Source organism: Schistocerca nitens, chromosome 11 (genome assembly GCF_023898315.1).
Source record: "Schistocerca nitens isolate TAMUIC-IGC-003100 chromosome 11, iqSchNite1.1, whole genome shotgun sequence".
Taxonomy (NCBI): domain Eukaryota; kingdom Metazoa; phylum Arthropoda; class Insecta; order Orthoptera; family Acrididae; genus Schistocerca; species Schistocerca nitens.
In genome coordinates, this window is record NC_064624.1 from 140,369,692 (window position 1) to 140,384,341 (window position 14,650).

General features: G+C 40.3%; 1 protein-coding gene across 3 annotated transcripts in view; it reads left to right on the forward strand.

The window, feature by feature from the left end:
- LOC126212916 (ankyrin repeat and protein kinase domain-containing protein 1-like) overlaps positions 1 to 14,650 on the forward strand; it is a 146,801-nt gene that overhangs the window by 104,420 nt on the left and 27,731 nt on the right. For all 3 annotated transcript variants that reach the window (XM_049940425.1, XM_049940427.1, XM_049940426.1), the window contains one exon: positions 7,316 to 7,391. In XM_049940425.1, coding sequence (XP_049796382.1) covers positions 7,316 to 7,391 — 76 coding nt within the window. The remainder of the gene's footprint in view (positions 1 to 7,315; positions 7,392 to 14,650) is intronic.

Sequence of the window (14,650 nt, forward strand, 5' to 3'; positions counted from 1 at the left end):
ATTACTCTGAGTACCTCCACTAAGTGCTGGGATCGTCAACGTCAATGTTGTGTTATGTAATTAATAACGTTGTGTTTCAGTGAATGGTACACTGCGACATATTTTTGAGTAGGTCTTTAGGAGAGGAAGTGAATCACCGAATAAAAAACACAGGGTGCCATTTAAAAAAGTCATACCGCTCTTCATATCTTTGTAAAAGATAAAGCTTCAATGAAGGCAATCGTGCTGATTGATGTCCTCCTGACAGCTAAAGAACATTTGACATTTGCTTGAAACATTTTGTAATTTGCATCTGGACAAACAGTTATTTAGGGTGCTCAAGATAAATGGGCACCCTGTATATATATATATATATATATATATATATATATATATATATATATATATATATACACTCCTGGAAATTGAAATAAGAACACCGTGAATTCATTGTCCCAGGAAGGGGAAACTTTATTGACACATTCCTGGGGTCAGATACATCACATGATCACACTGACAGAACCACAGGCACATAGACACAGGCAACAGAGCATGCACAATGTCGGCACTAGTACAGTGTATATCCACCTTTCGCAGCAATGCAGGCTGCTATTCTCCCATGGAGACGATCGTAGAGATGCTGGATGTAGTCCTGTGGAACGGCTTGCCATGCCATTTCCACCTGGCGCCTCAGTTGGACCAGCGTTCGTGCTGGACGTGCAGACCGCGTGAGACGACGCTTCATCCAGTCCCAAACATGCTCAATGGGGGACAGATCCGGAGATCTTGCTGGCCAGGGTAGTTGACTTACACCTTCTAGAGCACGTTGGGTGGCACGGGATACATGCGGACGTGCATTGTCCTGTTGGAACAGCAAGTTCCCTTGCCGGTCTAGGAATGGTAGAACGATGGGTTCGATGACGGTTTGGATGTACCGTGCACTATTCAGTGTCCCCTCGACGATCACCAGTGGTGTACGGCCAGTGTAGGAGATCGCTCCCCACACCATGATGCCAGGTGTTGGCCCTGTGTGCCTCGGTCGTATGCAGTCCTGATTGTGGCGCTCACCTGCACGGCGCCAAACATGCATACGACCATCATTGGCACCAAGGCAGAAGCGACTCTCATCGCTGAAGACGACACGTCTCCATTCGTCCCTCCATTCACGCCTGTCGCGACACCACTGGAGGCGGGCTGCACGATGTTGGGGCGTGAGCGGAAGACGGCCTAACGGTGTGCGGGACCGTAGCCCAGCTTCATGGAGACGGTTGCGAATGGTCCTCGCCGATACCCCAGGAGCAACAGTGTCCCTAATTTGGTGGGAAGTGGCGGTGCGGTCCCCTACGGCAATGCGTAGGAACCTACGGTCTTGGCGTGCATCCGTGCGTCGCTGCGGTCCAGTCCCAGGTCGACGGGCACGTGCACCTTCCGCCGACCACTGGCGACAACATCGATGTACTGTGGAGACCTCACGCCCCACGTGTTGAGCAATTTGGCGATACGTCCACCCGGCCTCCCGCATGCCCACTATACGCCCTCGCTCAAAGTCCGTCAACTGCACATACGGTTCACGTCCACGCTGTCGCGGCATGCTACCAGTGTTAAAGACTGCGATGGATCTCCGTATGCCACGGCAAACTGGCTGACACTGACGGCGGCGGTGCACAAATGCTGCGCAGCTAGCGCCGTTCGACGGCCAACACCGCGGTTCCTGGTGTGTCCGCTGTGCCGTGCGTGTGATCATTGCTTGTACAGCCCTCTCGCAGTGTCCGGAGCAAGTATGGTGGGTCTGACACACCGGTGTCAATGTGTCCTTTTTTCCATTTCCAGGAGTATATATATATATATATATATATATATATATATATATATATATATATATATATATATATATATATATATATATATATATATATATATATATACCTTCAATGCTTGGTACTGACGTTCTGTCTGAGCTCTTTATGTTCAGATGTTTCTCTCTCCAAAGTTACCTTTTAATATCCTAAATGCGGTGTCTGCTTCATAGGACAGGTGGAAGTCAATAATCGTAGAATATACATTTTTCAACCAATGCTGCAAGGAAACGAGATGTAATGACCACTGTTGGGACCCAGGAAATTTTTACGAAATATTTATGGCCTATCGATCTATGAGTAGTTAGAAGGACTATTCACTGATTTGCATATGTTTCCATACTTGAAGATTGGTGATTGCTTACTCAGGGGAAGTGATATATTAACAGCACTTGCGGTAACACCTTAGTTATTGTATTTGTTGTGTGGATTACTGGTTATACCCCAATCTGCTAGATCTTTATTGCAATTAAATTTCTGAACATTATAACTGTAGAAAGTTACTAAGAAAAGATTTATTCATTCTATTAGGTGCTTGTTGTACAAAAGAAAGTTACTGAAACAAATTGGATATTCCTTAATCGGTATTATTAATGATTTGCAGCTCATCGTGTGTGGTATCAGTTTTACACATATTGTTGTAATTAATCTGTGATGGCTAACATTTACCAGCTGTAGTTTGATAGAGATCTGCCTGTTGTAGGATAAATTTGTAGGTTCAGGCTCAATTTTGTAAGAGAAGAAATTCAGTTTAGTCTGAACCTACAAATTTATCCTACTGCCCAAAATTTTATATTTGCTTCATATATTTTATTATAAGAAAAAAATTAATTGTTTACAAAAGTAGCTGAAAATTATTTAGCTGAAAGTATGGTAAAGTGATCAGAAACATTTAATTTTTTAAAAACAATAGCTGAAACTAAGTAGTTGAAAGTGTATGATGTTCTTCAACATTTTTGATTTCCATTCAATGATTACGCTGTTTCCTGCTGTCCATATTTCATCTAATGGATTTATTCCTGACATCATCTAGCTAATCTTTCATCTGCTTTGTTTCCCAGACCACAAAATCGATAGCCTGGTAGATGCATTTCAGAAGGAAATTCATTAATAAATGTTGACTTTCACTCATCCAAAAGTGTGAGGAAGAGTGCGAGGTGCCGGGGCTAGCAGTGTATTTAACACTAAATTCTTCGAGAATCTTCATATATAAATGATACTCTAAGCCCCCCCTATTCTAACTCCGACTTTTGCTGTTGCACATGGATTAAAAAGAAACGCGAACTGACTGTAATAGACCCTGCAAGTGGAGTAGAAAAGAGTTTGGCACCTACAATAATTTAATTTGATAGACATTAATTAAATAAAGGAAAGTTTCAGTAACGTAGTGAGAAATGAAAGGGTTGCTCTACTGATTAACAGAATGAAAGTTCTGTCCAAAATAACAATATGATTTATTATGACTAAACTCAAGCTAATAAACAAAACACATGAAACATTTACAATACATCAAATTGGCTCAAATTGGATACTCAAATAAATGCTGTGAAGGTGAAGTTGTCCCTAAGCTAGATTGTGACATTTATGATGAAGTGGTATGTGGAGCCAATTCCTTGCAACTCAAATCTTAAGAGAAAACACACAGCCAACCCAACATTAATTGCTGCTACCCAAGGCAGAACAAAGTTAGAAAAAGACGAACAGGCGCGCTCTGCTGAGCTCTGATTATCACCTAGGAAAATCCCTGTCTGCCGGTGCTGCGGACATACATTACCAAACTGTCTTCTTAACTGCAAGAACTCGATCTGGCGTACCGGAGGCGATGGCTGGTTGCTTCGACGGCCCATCGTGGTGATGATAATGTCGCGAGTATAGCCCGAAACAAATTATCCTGGCCTGGTTGTTCCAGACTAAAGACTTCCTAGCAATACAAATGCGCCTCTGTCGGAGACGAAGAAAGCTCGCCACACAATCACTGACGGTACAGTGATTGATTTTAACAAGCGAAGTCACCCAGTAACTCCGATACAGTCAACATTAGCCAAAACTGCTCATGACAGACAACATAGGCCTCTTGTACACAGAACACTCAATTGCCAACTGTACTCGGAAAGTTACGTTGAAGTCGAAACTTCAGCAACTTAGTCAAGCAGTTACAATTAAATAAAAGTATATTAGACAGCCCACGGAAGGCAGGCCGACCCGAGCAGCGAGAGCTCAGTCTTGTAACCTACTCCGACCGAAAGGCGAGAGACGACTGCTCTAGAGCACCTGTACAGGCCGAACACAGAACATTCCCGCCCCCACGACAGTGGCCGTGGTTAAACGTTCCAATCAGCAACTCGAAAACCGGCGGAAAATTCCACTCTATTGCCGGAGCACTACCATTCCACCAATGGAGATTCTTGGCGCCAATTTCTGCGCCGATTTTTGCTACGTCACGGAGCTATGCCCTGAGCAAGCCAATCACAGTTACTATACGGCAGAAAACGCGGGAATTTGCGCGCCAAGGCTGCTTGGGAACACAAGTCATTCCCACGCCTCGCTGGTAGCCCGCCAGAAAGTGTTTTCGCTAAGTTTCTTCGAAGTAACGGAACCTCTAGCCCAGCCGCTACTTCAGGCCCCTCCGGGCGTGTCTTTTGACAATGTCGGCGTCTGGAAAGCATTCACTCGACTCCCTCACACCTGTCGGCTTACCCTTTCAAGATCGGCAGAGCCTGCCTGTCACCGGACCACCTGGGTGATGAGAGACACTGCGTGGGAAGTCCGCGTGTGAAGGAATAGCAACTTTTCACCGCAAGCAATTAGAGATGAAAATCGTAAGATAGAAATATGAGAGGGGGCTCATGCCACCTCTCAAGAGTACTGAGAAATCTAATCAGATATGGACTTTCTTTTAGATTCTTGATGAGGTCACTAAATTTCTTTGTTAAAATCTGTGTTATGCCAACTTTTTCATTATGATAATTCTTATTTCCAACTGTCTTCACTATGAATTACTGCCAGTTCATCGATTAATTCTTGCATGTCATTCATCCAAACATGTTCAGATGGTTTTTTGTATATATTTCCTCATTAAGGCTCCACCAAAACTTGACTCTAAATCTCCTTTTAATTTTGGGAAATAGACAATAGCTATTACTCTATTCATACCTTTATACTTTTAACCTTTATACTTTTACCTTTTTGTTTCATTTGGATCATTATCAGAATATAATACTCCTGAATGGTACAACATATCAGCATAATTTGATAACTCAACACTATCCAATTTATCATTCACGTCATCGATATAAATATCTATTTTAGTTAACAGATTCGTTAATCCCTCTGTACCTTCATATTCTTTTCACCAACAGTTACTTTATCTCCATTGATTTCACCTGGCAAAGAAACAAAAAATTTAAATGTACCTACAGGTTTTAATGCAAAAACTTTCTTGGTGTCGTTAATATACTTTAACATTCTTTCGTTTATATTTATTTTTCAACATCACCCTGAACTTGCTCTATTAACTTCTCCCTAGTTTTAATCTCTGCTTCATATTTATTCAATTCAGCTTGTAGTTTTTATTTCAGTTAATGTACACCTATGCAAATCAGGGTTATAAACAGACCATTCATAATGTATTGGTATAAAGATAATTTTCTATGGTATAGACCCATTTGTTTTGCAACATCTCTGTCTTCTTCAAATACTTTCAGGCCATTGTCAGCTAATTTATCAGTTCCTTGTTTTATGTCCTCAGTTGCATCAATTTCTTTTTTATACATTTTATATTCTATTCTAGTTAGTTTATTCCAAAGCTTGAGCTCTTCTTTCAATTCTTCAACTTCTTTTTGTTTCTTTTAGTTTTTCTAACAAGTTGTGGGTCACATTTTGCAAACATTTACTAAAGTTAAAAATATGAGCTAAATATTTTTAATGTCTTACATTCTTCTATAACATGTTTAATGTGTTGCCAAAAATATTTGATATTTCTTTTCTTAGTCATATGTGATGTAAGAAACCAAAACTGATCCTCATTGCAACACTTACTTTAATATTCTTTACATTACCAGAACTTAAATCACTGCCAACAAGCTCTTGGTAAATATAATTTACATTTATGTGAGCCTGTCAAAAAAATATTTAAAAACTTTACATTATCCCTGACAAATGGTTTAAGTATTTTAGAGTATGTGTGCGCTAAATAAAAACAATCTATTTCTCTGTGTCTACCTCTAGTAAAATATTCTCTAACTACATATTGATTCTGAAGACTGAGACCATCATATACTTCAAGTGAAATGTTTTGACATTGATCCAATGGTGTTATTTCATCATAGTTCTCAATAAAAGTAGTATTCTTCTCATAAATTTTGTCTTCTAATTTTTTATCTATTTTTAGAAATTGTTGATATTTTGGTTGATCTAAACATACAAGTGATTCATTTTCTTCCAATTGAACCATTCTGGAGATAGAATATAATTGTGAATCATTAGTGTAGATTTGCCACAACCACTTGGTCCTACTATTGCATATTAAATAGGTGTAGAAGCTCACCTTATTAATTTCCGATTTTTTCCTCTGGAATTCTTATTTATGGTCCCCACTAGTTTTAATTTATTTAATAACGTTTTTGTCAATATTAAATGTATTGATTATTGCATTTGAATGTTGAGTCATCTGTTTTCAAAAATGATTAACTCTACAGAGATGTTGAACTAGTTGATTTTCATACAACATTTATAAGTCCAAATATTACATTAAAAATAATAAACTTTACTGTGTTGGAGGAACAATACAAATTCCTATTGGTAAATGCAGTTGGAAGAGCTTGGAAAAATTTAGTGATTCAAATAAGGCTAATACATGCATTAAAACAGACGAAATTTTAAGTACAGTTACTACTGAGAGTGATGTTATATTATATATCGACATAAACTATAATATTGGATGTGTTCTAGGATTTCGTAACCAACTTACTGAAGCTAATAAAAAATGTTGCTAATGATGTGCCAAAAATTATTCCATTTGAATTAATAAATATAGATGTTAATATAGGTGGTGGAATGTTTATTAAGCATACTGATTCTTTTCATCAAAAAACTAATACTGTTGCTTTATTCAAGCTTAACGCTGAACTTGGTGGACGACTAATTCAGAAGCACATTGTCCAACATATATTCCATTTCTTGACACCATAGAGAATTGAGAAAAAACAATAGGTGATGAAAAAGATAATTTTATTGACTAATTTTTTATGTTCACTATACCTCCATCTACTAGTTTCAGCTACTTTTGTAAATAAATATTTTTTATGCGAAAATAAGTGAGCCACAAATAAAATTTGGGATAGCAGGATAAATTTGTTGGTTCAGGCTAATTTTTTCAAGAAATTGAACCAGTACCAATAAATTTATCCTACAGCTTGTTGTTCATACAAGTATAGAGGGTACTATGCACGGAAAAAGGACTCAATGACGCCATGTTTCAGGATCATCCCCAACAGTACCAGTTCAGGAGAATAAGGACACAGCAGCTGTTGACCTGGAGCCACCATCAAAAATCAGGTAAGCATAAGACAAGCCACTGATCTGCATTGCCCAGTTCTAAGCATGTATGTACTTCCAAACGTACAATGTTTGCAAATGAGTTTCTGTCGATCTGTTTGTGCCATAGAATACACCAAGGCTAATGGCCATTTTCTGACAACTCAGAACGTTCTCATTGACTTGTCATAGCAGGTTCATCGAATCTCTGAATTGAACTGTGCTTTCTAGCTACTTAGTTAGCTAAAAAGATAATGAAATAGCCAAGTTTTTCGTAGCTTCATCAATTGTTTTGACCTTATTTGCAGTCATTAGTTACGTTCAGTTGCATTTGTGCATGAAACTATTTTTTTGGTCTTGACATCAAGCCTCTGAAGAAAAGATACATTGGCTGTGGATACACCAGGAGCCACTCTACCGATGAATGCAATGATGATGTACTGTTCAGAACAGAAGCAAGCCAGAGAAAATGACTTGTACAGTTTGCAGCCAGGGCACTCAAGTGTGCAGGCCTTGTTCTCTGTGTTGTCGTTGTCACTGTAAACCTGTTGATGCAATGTAGGCATTATTGTTGTTTGTTGTGTCTGATACTGCTGATAGTTACTTGCAAATGGCGTCATGCTGCGCAGAGGGAAGATGAAGATGAGGAAGAAGTGTGTCGCCCAATACCAGCACAAGGAACTCTACAGATGCTGCAGTGTGTTCAAGCAGGACAGTACTAGACCTGAAATATCATATTTATTTTGTTTCTTTGCAGCAAAGCCTCACCTGTAGATAACTTATGTGTAGTGAAGCAAACTGTCAGAGTAATGACTATTCCCACATTGGTATTACAATTTGGCGAGTCTCTTACTTTTTTTTCACTTTCCATGTACATTTCTGCAATAAAGCTACAATTTCCATAAAAAACCGATCATTTACCCTTACCAGGAGAATTACATACAACTTGTGGGAAGTACAATAGATTCTAAGTAACAGGGTTTGGTTTCGAATCAGAGCATCAACACGTACATGTATATCTACATAGCTACTCCACTACCCACCGTACTGTGCGTGATGGAGTGTACCCTGTATCACTACCAATCATTATGCCTCATATGAAGCCTAATTTATGGTATCTTGTCTTCGTGGTCGTTACACGTAATGTACGTTGGCGGCAATAGTTCAGGAGTAAGCTTCAAATCCTGAGTTTCTGAGTTTTCTCAATATTTCTCGAAAAGAACGTCGTGTTCCCTCCAGGGATTCCCCTATGAGTTCCTGAAGCATCTCTGTAACCCTTACATGTTGTTGGAACTTACTGGTAACAAATCTAACAGCCAGACTCTGAACTTCTTTGATGCCTTCCTTCAATCTGGCCTGGTACTTATCCCAAACACCCGAACCTGTATGGAATACATGTATTACACGAGGTGATGTAAGCACATGTTTCTGGAGAGTGTTTTTGCTTATTCCCCATACGCCATGTAGTTACCTCACAACACAACAAACCAGTCCTCACTGCCACATGGCAGCTACAGTCAGTTCCTCACAATACTGTGCCTTTCCTTCACAGTCCCTGGCCCTTTCTGTTAAGATGTTCCTCGAGGTATATGACGAACTTTGGTGCTCTACCCTCTATAACAAACACAGGGAGGGGATTGTACAGCTCAGTCTCTGCCTCCTAGTCTTGCTCAAAGTTCTCTGGGGTGATAATAAGGACTGTCCAGCGAACTCTGTACTATTTCCTTCTGATAGGACCTTTCCCACTGCGTCTGTTGCAGTTACTGATACATCGCAAGCAAATTCAATATTGATGAGACCTTAATATCTAATTATTCTTTGTTTCTACTTCACCTCTCAATACAAGTACTCCCTACAAGTCTTGTGGTTAGTAGTTGCCATAATTTCCTGTATTTTCCTGCATGTTTAAATATTCATGCAACACTTAAAGAGCAGCGTGACAAATTGAAATTATTATCTTCGAGAGTAGATAGCCGACTCTGCTTGACTCGGTTCTCCTTTAGTTGTACATTATCTTGTAAACTAGTCAACCCAAGTCTCTGCTGTTCGTTGTAATGTAACACGAAAACTAATGTTAGAAGTAAAACACACAAGGCCACAGCTGTCTTTTGCAGAAACCATGTTGCTAATACATTACCTTTAAATGTATTGTAACTCTATTTGTGGTGTTCAGATGCATATTTCAGGAAGTCTTTTACCTTAAATATCTTATATATGATGTAACTCCTTACCATCCTTTTTATTGCTTCAGATTTCACACACTATTGCATGGTATTTTCCATCTGCTCCTCAAAGCATCAATTTTGCCATACTAGTTCCCATTACCATCCCCTGTGCGTCCAAGAGTCAATAAGATACCAATCATGAAATTTATTCACAACTGGAAATCCACACAGCTGTCACTCGCATAAAGAAGTGACGACAATGAAAATTTGTGTTTGGCCGAGATTCGAACCCGAATTTCTCACTTTACATGAGCAGTCGCCTTAATCAGTGTAGCTATCCATGCATGGCTCGTGGCCACACCCATACTTCCATATGTCATCATTCACACATCTTAACCAGTACTCATACACACATCATGTAATTCCAATAGAGAGGAGGACATTTTAATTGGAAGTTACTGCCTAGAATCGGCAGATAAATAAGATATTGCACTGCCTGTGTTGTTAAGAATAACAATGCAATGGTCCTTCAGACATGTGCGCAAGGAACACTGCATTGTTCTTGTTGAAACACAGGCGCTGCAATATTATATTTATCTACCGATGTGAGGCAGTGAATTTCAGTTAAAATGTCCCCCACTGTACGAGAAATACATTACGTGTGTGTGCCAGTACAGATTGTGACGCAGGAACAATGACATATGGATGTTTGGGTCCGGCTGTGAGCCATGTACGGATAGCCAACGCGATTAAGGTGACTCTCACATCAAGTGGAAAATCCGGGTTCGAGTCCTGGTCCGGCCCAGATTTCACTGTCATCACTCCCTTACCCAGCTGATGGTTGCTTGCATCCGCAACTGTTTTTAAATTTAATGTACTTCATAACGACTTTAGTCGCCGCAGTGCCTGCTCCTTCAGACATGCATGTATGTCAGAAGGAGCGTTGCACTGTTCTTCTTAACAACAAAGCATCTGGAATATCAGAGGTATGAATCATTTGATACATGAGCATCTCAAATGGTTACTGACGTAACATTGTGTTTTTAAATGTTAAAATGTTAGTTTTTTTTCTCCGTGCCCACATTTCGTTGATTATTATCTCCACTGTGAATTCCATGTCTAATGCAAACTCCTACCACAGTTGTTTCCACTTGCCAACATGTTACATACCAACTTCTGTCAAGTGGCTTACTTATTATAACTGCCATGTCTAAATACTCCTGCTGTACTTGTGTACTGCACTGAGAAAATATATGACGGCCCTACAATTCGTAATTTGTTATGAAATAACATACAAGCTGTTTTAAACCAGTAACCAATGTTGTCGTTTACATCTCTCTCTCTCTCTCTCTCTCTCTCTGTCTCTCTCTTTCTCTCTCTCTCTCTCTCTCTCTCTCTCTCTCTCTCTCTCTCTCTCTCACACACACACACACACACACACACACACAAAACAGATGCACCCTTCAGTCATTTTCTTTGACTTTCCCTACATTATCTTGTGTCTTCATTACACTCTTAAAAGTCACAGCTGACTTTGACCACTTTCAATGAGCAAACATGATTTCATGAATTTTTACAGAAATGTACTTTGAGCATTGCCTCTTGTAAGGTCTTTCTGATTATTTTCAGACTCACTCATTCTCCAGAAAATCTTGTAATCACGGTCTGAAAAATATGGGTATACGAACTGTGTCGCAGGCGCTGGTAGGCCTATCAGTAGTGGCGAACAGCTGTGCCATCCTCTGTCAATGGCGTCATTGCATACAGTATGGGAAGGGCCTCGCTGCATACAGTACCGGACGGAGGGGAGGATGTCGGGTTACTCACTGCTCTCCTGGCGGTTGCCAGTTTTTGGGACTTTGGTCCGCTGCTACTCGGTCGAGTAGTTTCTCAGTTAGTATCCTGAGGCTAAGTGCACCCTGTTCAAGTCCCCCCATCAGGCAAAAATCCCTCTCACTAGCGGGAATCGAACATGGTTCCTTTTTATGGCAGTATCATGTGCTGACCACTCAGCTAAAGAGGTAGACAGACGATATGGTTACATTGAATAAAATAATGAAACAAAATTTCTGATTTCATTAAAGTAATATCCTCTGAATTTTAATGAAAAATATATATATATATATATATACTTCGCAAGTAATACAGGGTGGCCTATTGATCGTCACTGGGCCAAATATCTCATGAAATAAGCGTCTAACGAAAAAAGGACAAATAACGAAACTTGTCTATCTTGAAGGGGGAGACGAGATGGCGCTATGGTTGACCCGCTAGAAGGCGCTGCCATAGGTCAAACGGATATCAACTGCGTCTTTTTAGGTAGGAACCCCCATTTTTATTACATATTCGTGTAGTACGTAAACAAATATGAATGTTTTAGGTGGACCACTTCTTTCGTTTTGTGATAGATGGCGCTGTAATAGTCACAAACATATGGCTCACAATTTTAGACGAACAACGGTAACAGGTAGGTTTTCTAAATTAAAATACAGAACGCATGTACTTTTGAACGTTTTATTTCGGTTGTTCCAATGTGATACATGTACCTTTTTGAACTTATCATTTCTGAGAAGGCATGCCGTTACAGCGTGATTACCTGTAAATATCACATTAATGCAATAAATGCTCAAAATGACGTCCGTCAACCTCAATGCATTTGGCAAGACGTGTAACGACATTCCTCTCAACAGCGAATGGTTCGCCTTCTGTAATGTTCGCACATGCATTGACAATGCGCTGACGCATGTTGTCAGGCGTTCTTGGTGGATCACGATAGCAAATATCCTTCAACTTTCCCCACAGAAAGAAATCCGGGGACGACAGATCCGGTGAACCTGTGGGCCGTGGTACGGTGCTTTGACGACCAATCCAACTGTCTTGAAATATGCTATTCAACACCGCTTCAACTACACGCGAGCTATGTGCCGGACATCCATCATGTGGGAAGTACATCACCATTCTGTCATGCAGTGAAACATCTTGTAGTAACATCAGTAGGAAATCATCATACACTGCACCATTTAGATTGCCATCGATAAAATGGGGCATCAGTCAAGGTCGCTGATGTTCCACTTGTCGCAGCCATCGTGGATTTTCCGTTGCCCAGTAGTGCATATTATGCCGGTTTACGTTACCGCTGTTGGTAAATGACGCTTCGTCGCTAAATAGAACGCGTGCAAAAAAATCTGTCATCGTCCCGTAATTTCTCTTGTGCCCAGTGACAGAACTGTACACGACGTTCAAAGACGTCGCCATGCAATTCCTCGTGTATAGAAATATGGTACGGGTGTAATCGATGTTGATGTAGCATTCTCAACACCGACGTTTTTGAGATTCCCGATCTCGTGCAATTTGTCTGCTACTGATGTGGGGATTAGCCGCGGCAGCAGCTAAAACACCTGCTTGGGCATCATGATTTGTTGAAGGTCGTGGTTGACGTTTCACATGTGGCGGAACTCTTCCTGTTTCCTTAAATAACGCAACTATCCGGCGAACGGTCCGGACACTTGGATGATGTCGTCCAGGATACCGAGCAGCATACATAGCACACGCCCGTTGGGCAATTTGATCACAATAGCCATACATAAACACGATATCGACCGTTTCCGCAATTGGTAAACGGTCCATTTTAACACGGGTAATGTATCAAGAAGCAAATACCGTCCGCACTGGCGGAATGTTAGGTGACACCACGCACTTATAGTTTTGTGACTATCACAAAGCGAAAAACGAGGTCCAACTAAAACATTCATATTTCTTTACGTACTTCACGAATATGTAATAAAAATGGGGTTTCCTATATAAAACAAAACGCAGTTGATATCCGTTTGACGTATGGCAGCGCCATCTAGCGGGCCAACCATAGCACGATCTAGTGTCCCCCTTCAAGCTAGACGATTTTCGTGGTTTGTTGTTTTTTCGTTTGATGTTTATTTCGTGAGATATTTGTCCCGGTCACTATCAATTGACCACCATATATATATATATATATATATATATATATATATATATATATATATATATATATATATAAGATGAGTGTATATATATATACTTCACATATTGCGTGGTCTGTCCTTGTTTGAATATCCTACCTGCTCAGTTTCAAAGTTGGTCTCCCTATGAAACTTAATGGCGGGGTAAAGCAGTTTGCCAGACTCATACTACAACTCGCACGGTTTAACTCAGCCAAGAAATATCACAGCATATTCCACTGCATAATGATTATTTCATTCATCTCTCCCCATGTTTATCATCGTTGCCTCGAACAGATGTTGCCTAATAGACGAGCTATAAAAATCGTTTCATGATCACAGTACCACATTACTTATATTTAAAAGTTGTTACCGTTCTAATATGTGTGGTTATTGTGTAGTCAAACAGTCCTGTGCAGTAGTTCTTCTGCTGGGTCAGCGTAACTGTTGGCCTTTGCATGTACCATGGTGGTTCGAAAAGTTCTCGGAATGGAATGGAAAAAAAGTACTTTCATCAGTGAAACTTTTTTGTTTTTCAATGTTGTGTCCCTGTAGATTAATGCACTTGGTCCAACGGTGTACCAGTGCATTGATACTATCTCGAAAATGAGTTTCCTTCAGGCCTGCAAAATAGTTGTCACTTCCGACTATCAATTCTCCATGTGAATCGAATCTTCGGTCACCAAGAAACGTTTTCAGGTTTGAGAAGAGATGGAAGTCTGACGGAGCCACATCAGGTGAATAAGACGTGTGTGGCGACTATTCGTACCTTAGTTCGTGTAATTTTCCCATGGCGACGGCACATGTTTGCGGGCGCGCATTGTCTTGATGGAAGATGACTTTCTTCCTTGCTAACCGTGGCCTTTTTTCGACTATCTTCTCTTGCAGTTTGTCTATGAGGTTAGCATAGTATTCTCCAGTAACTGTTTGCCCCGTGTGGAGATAATCTAGAAATAGAATCCCCTCCGCATCTCAGAACACTTACGCCATGACCTTTCCCGCCAAAGGAATTGTCTTTGCTTTTTTTGGTGGCAGGAAATCAATATGTTTCCACTCCTTTAACTGTTGTTTTGTCTCTGGGGTATAGTAGTGCACCCAAGTTCCATCTGTGGCCACAAACCTTCGCAAAATATCTAGTTCG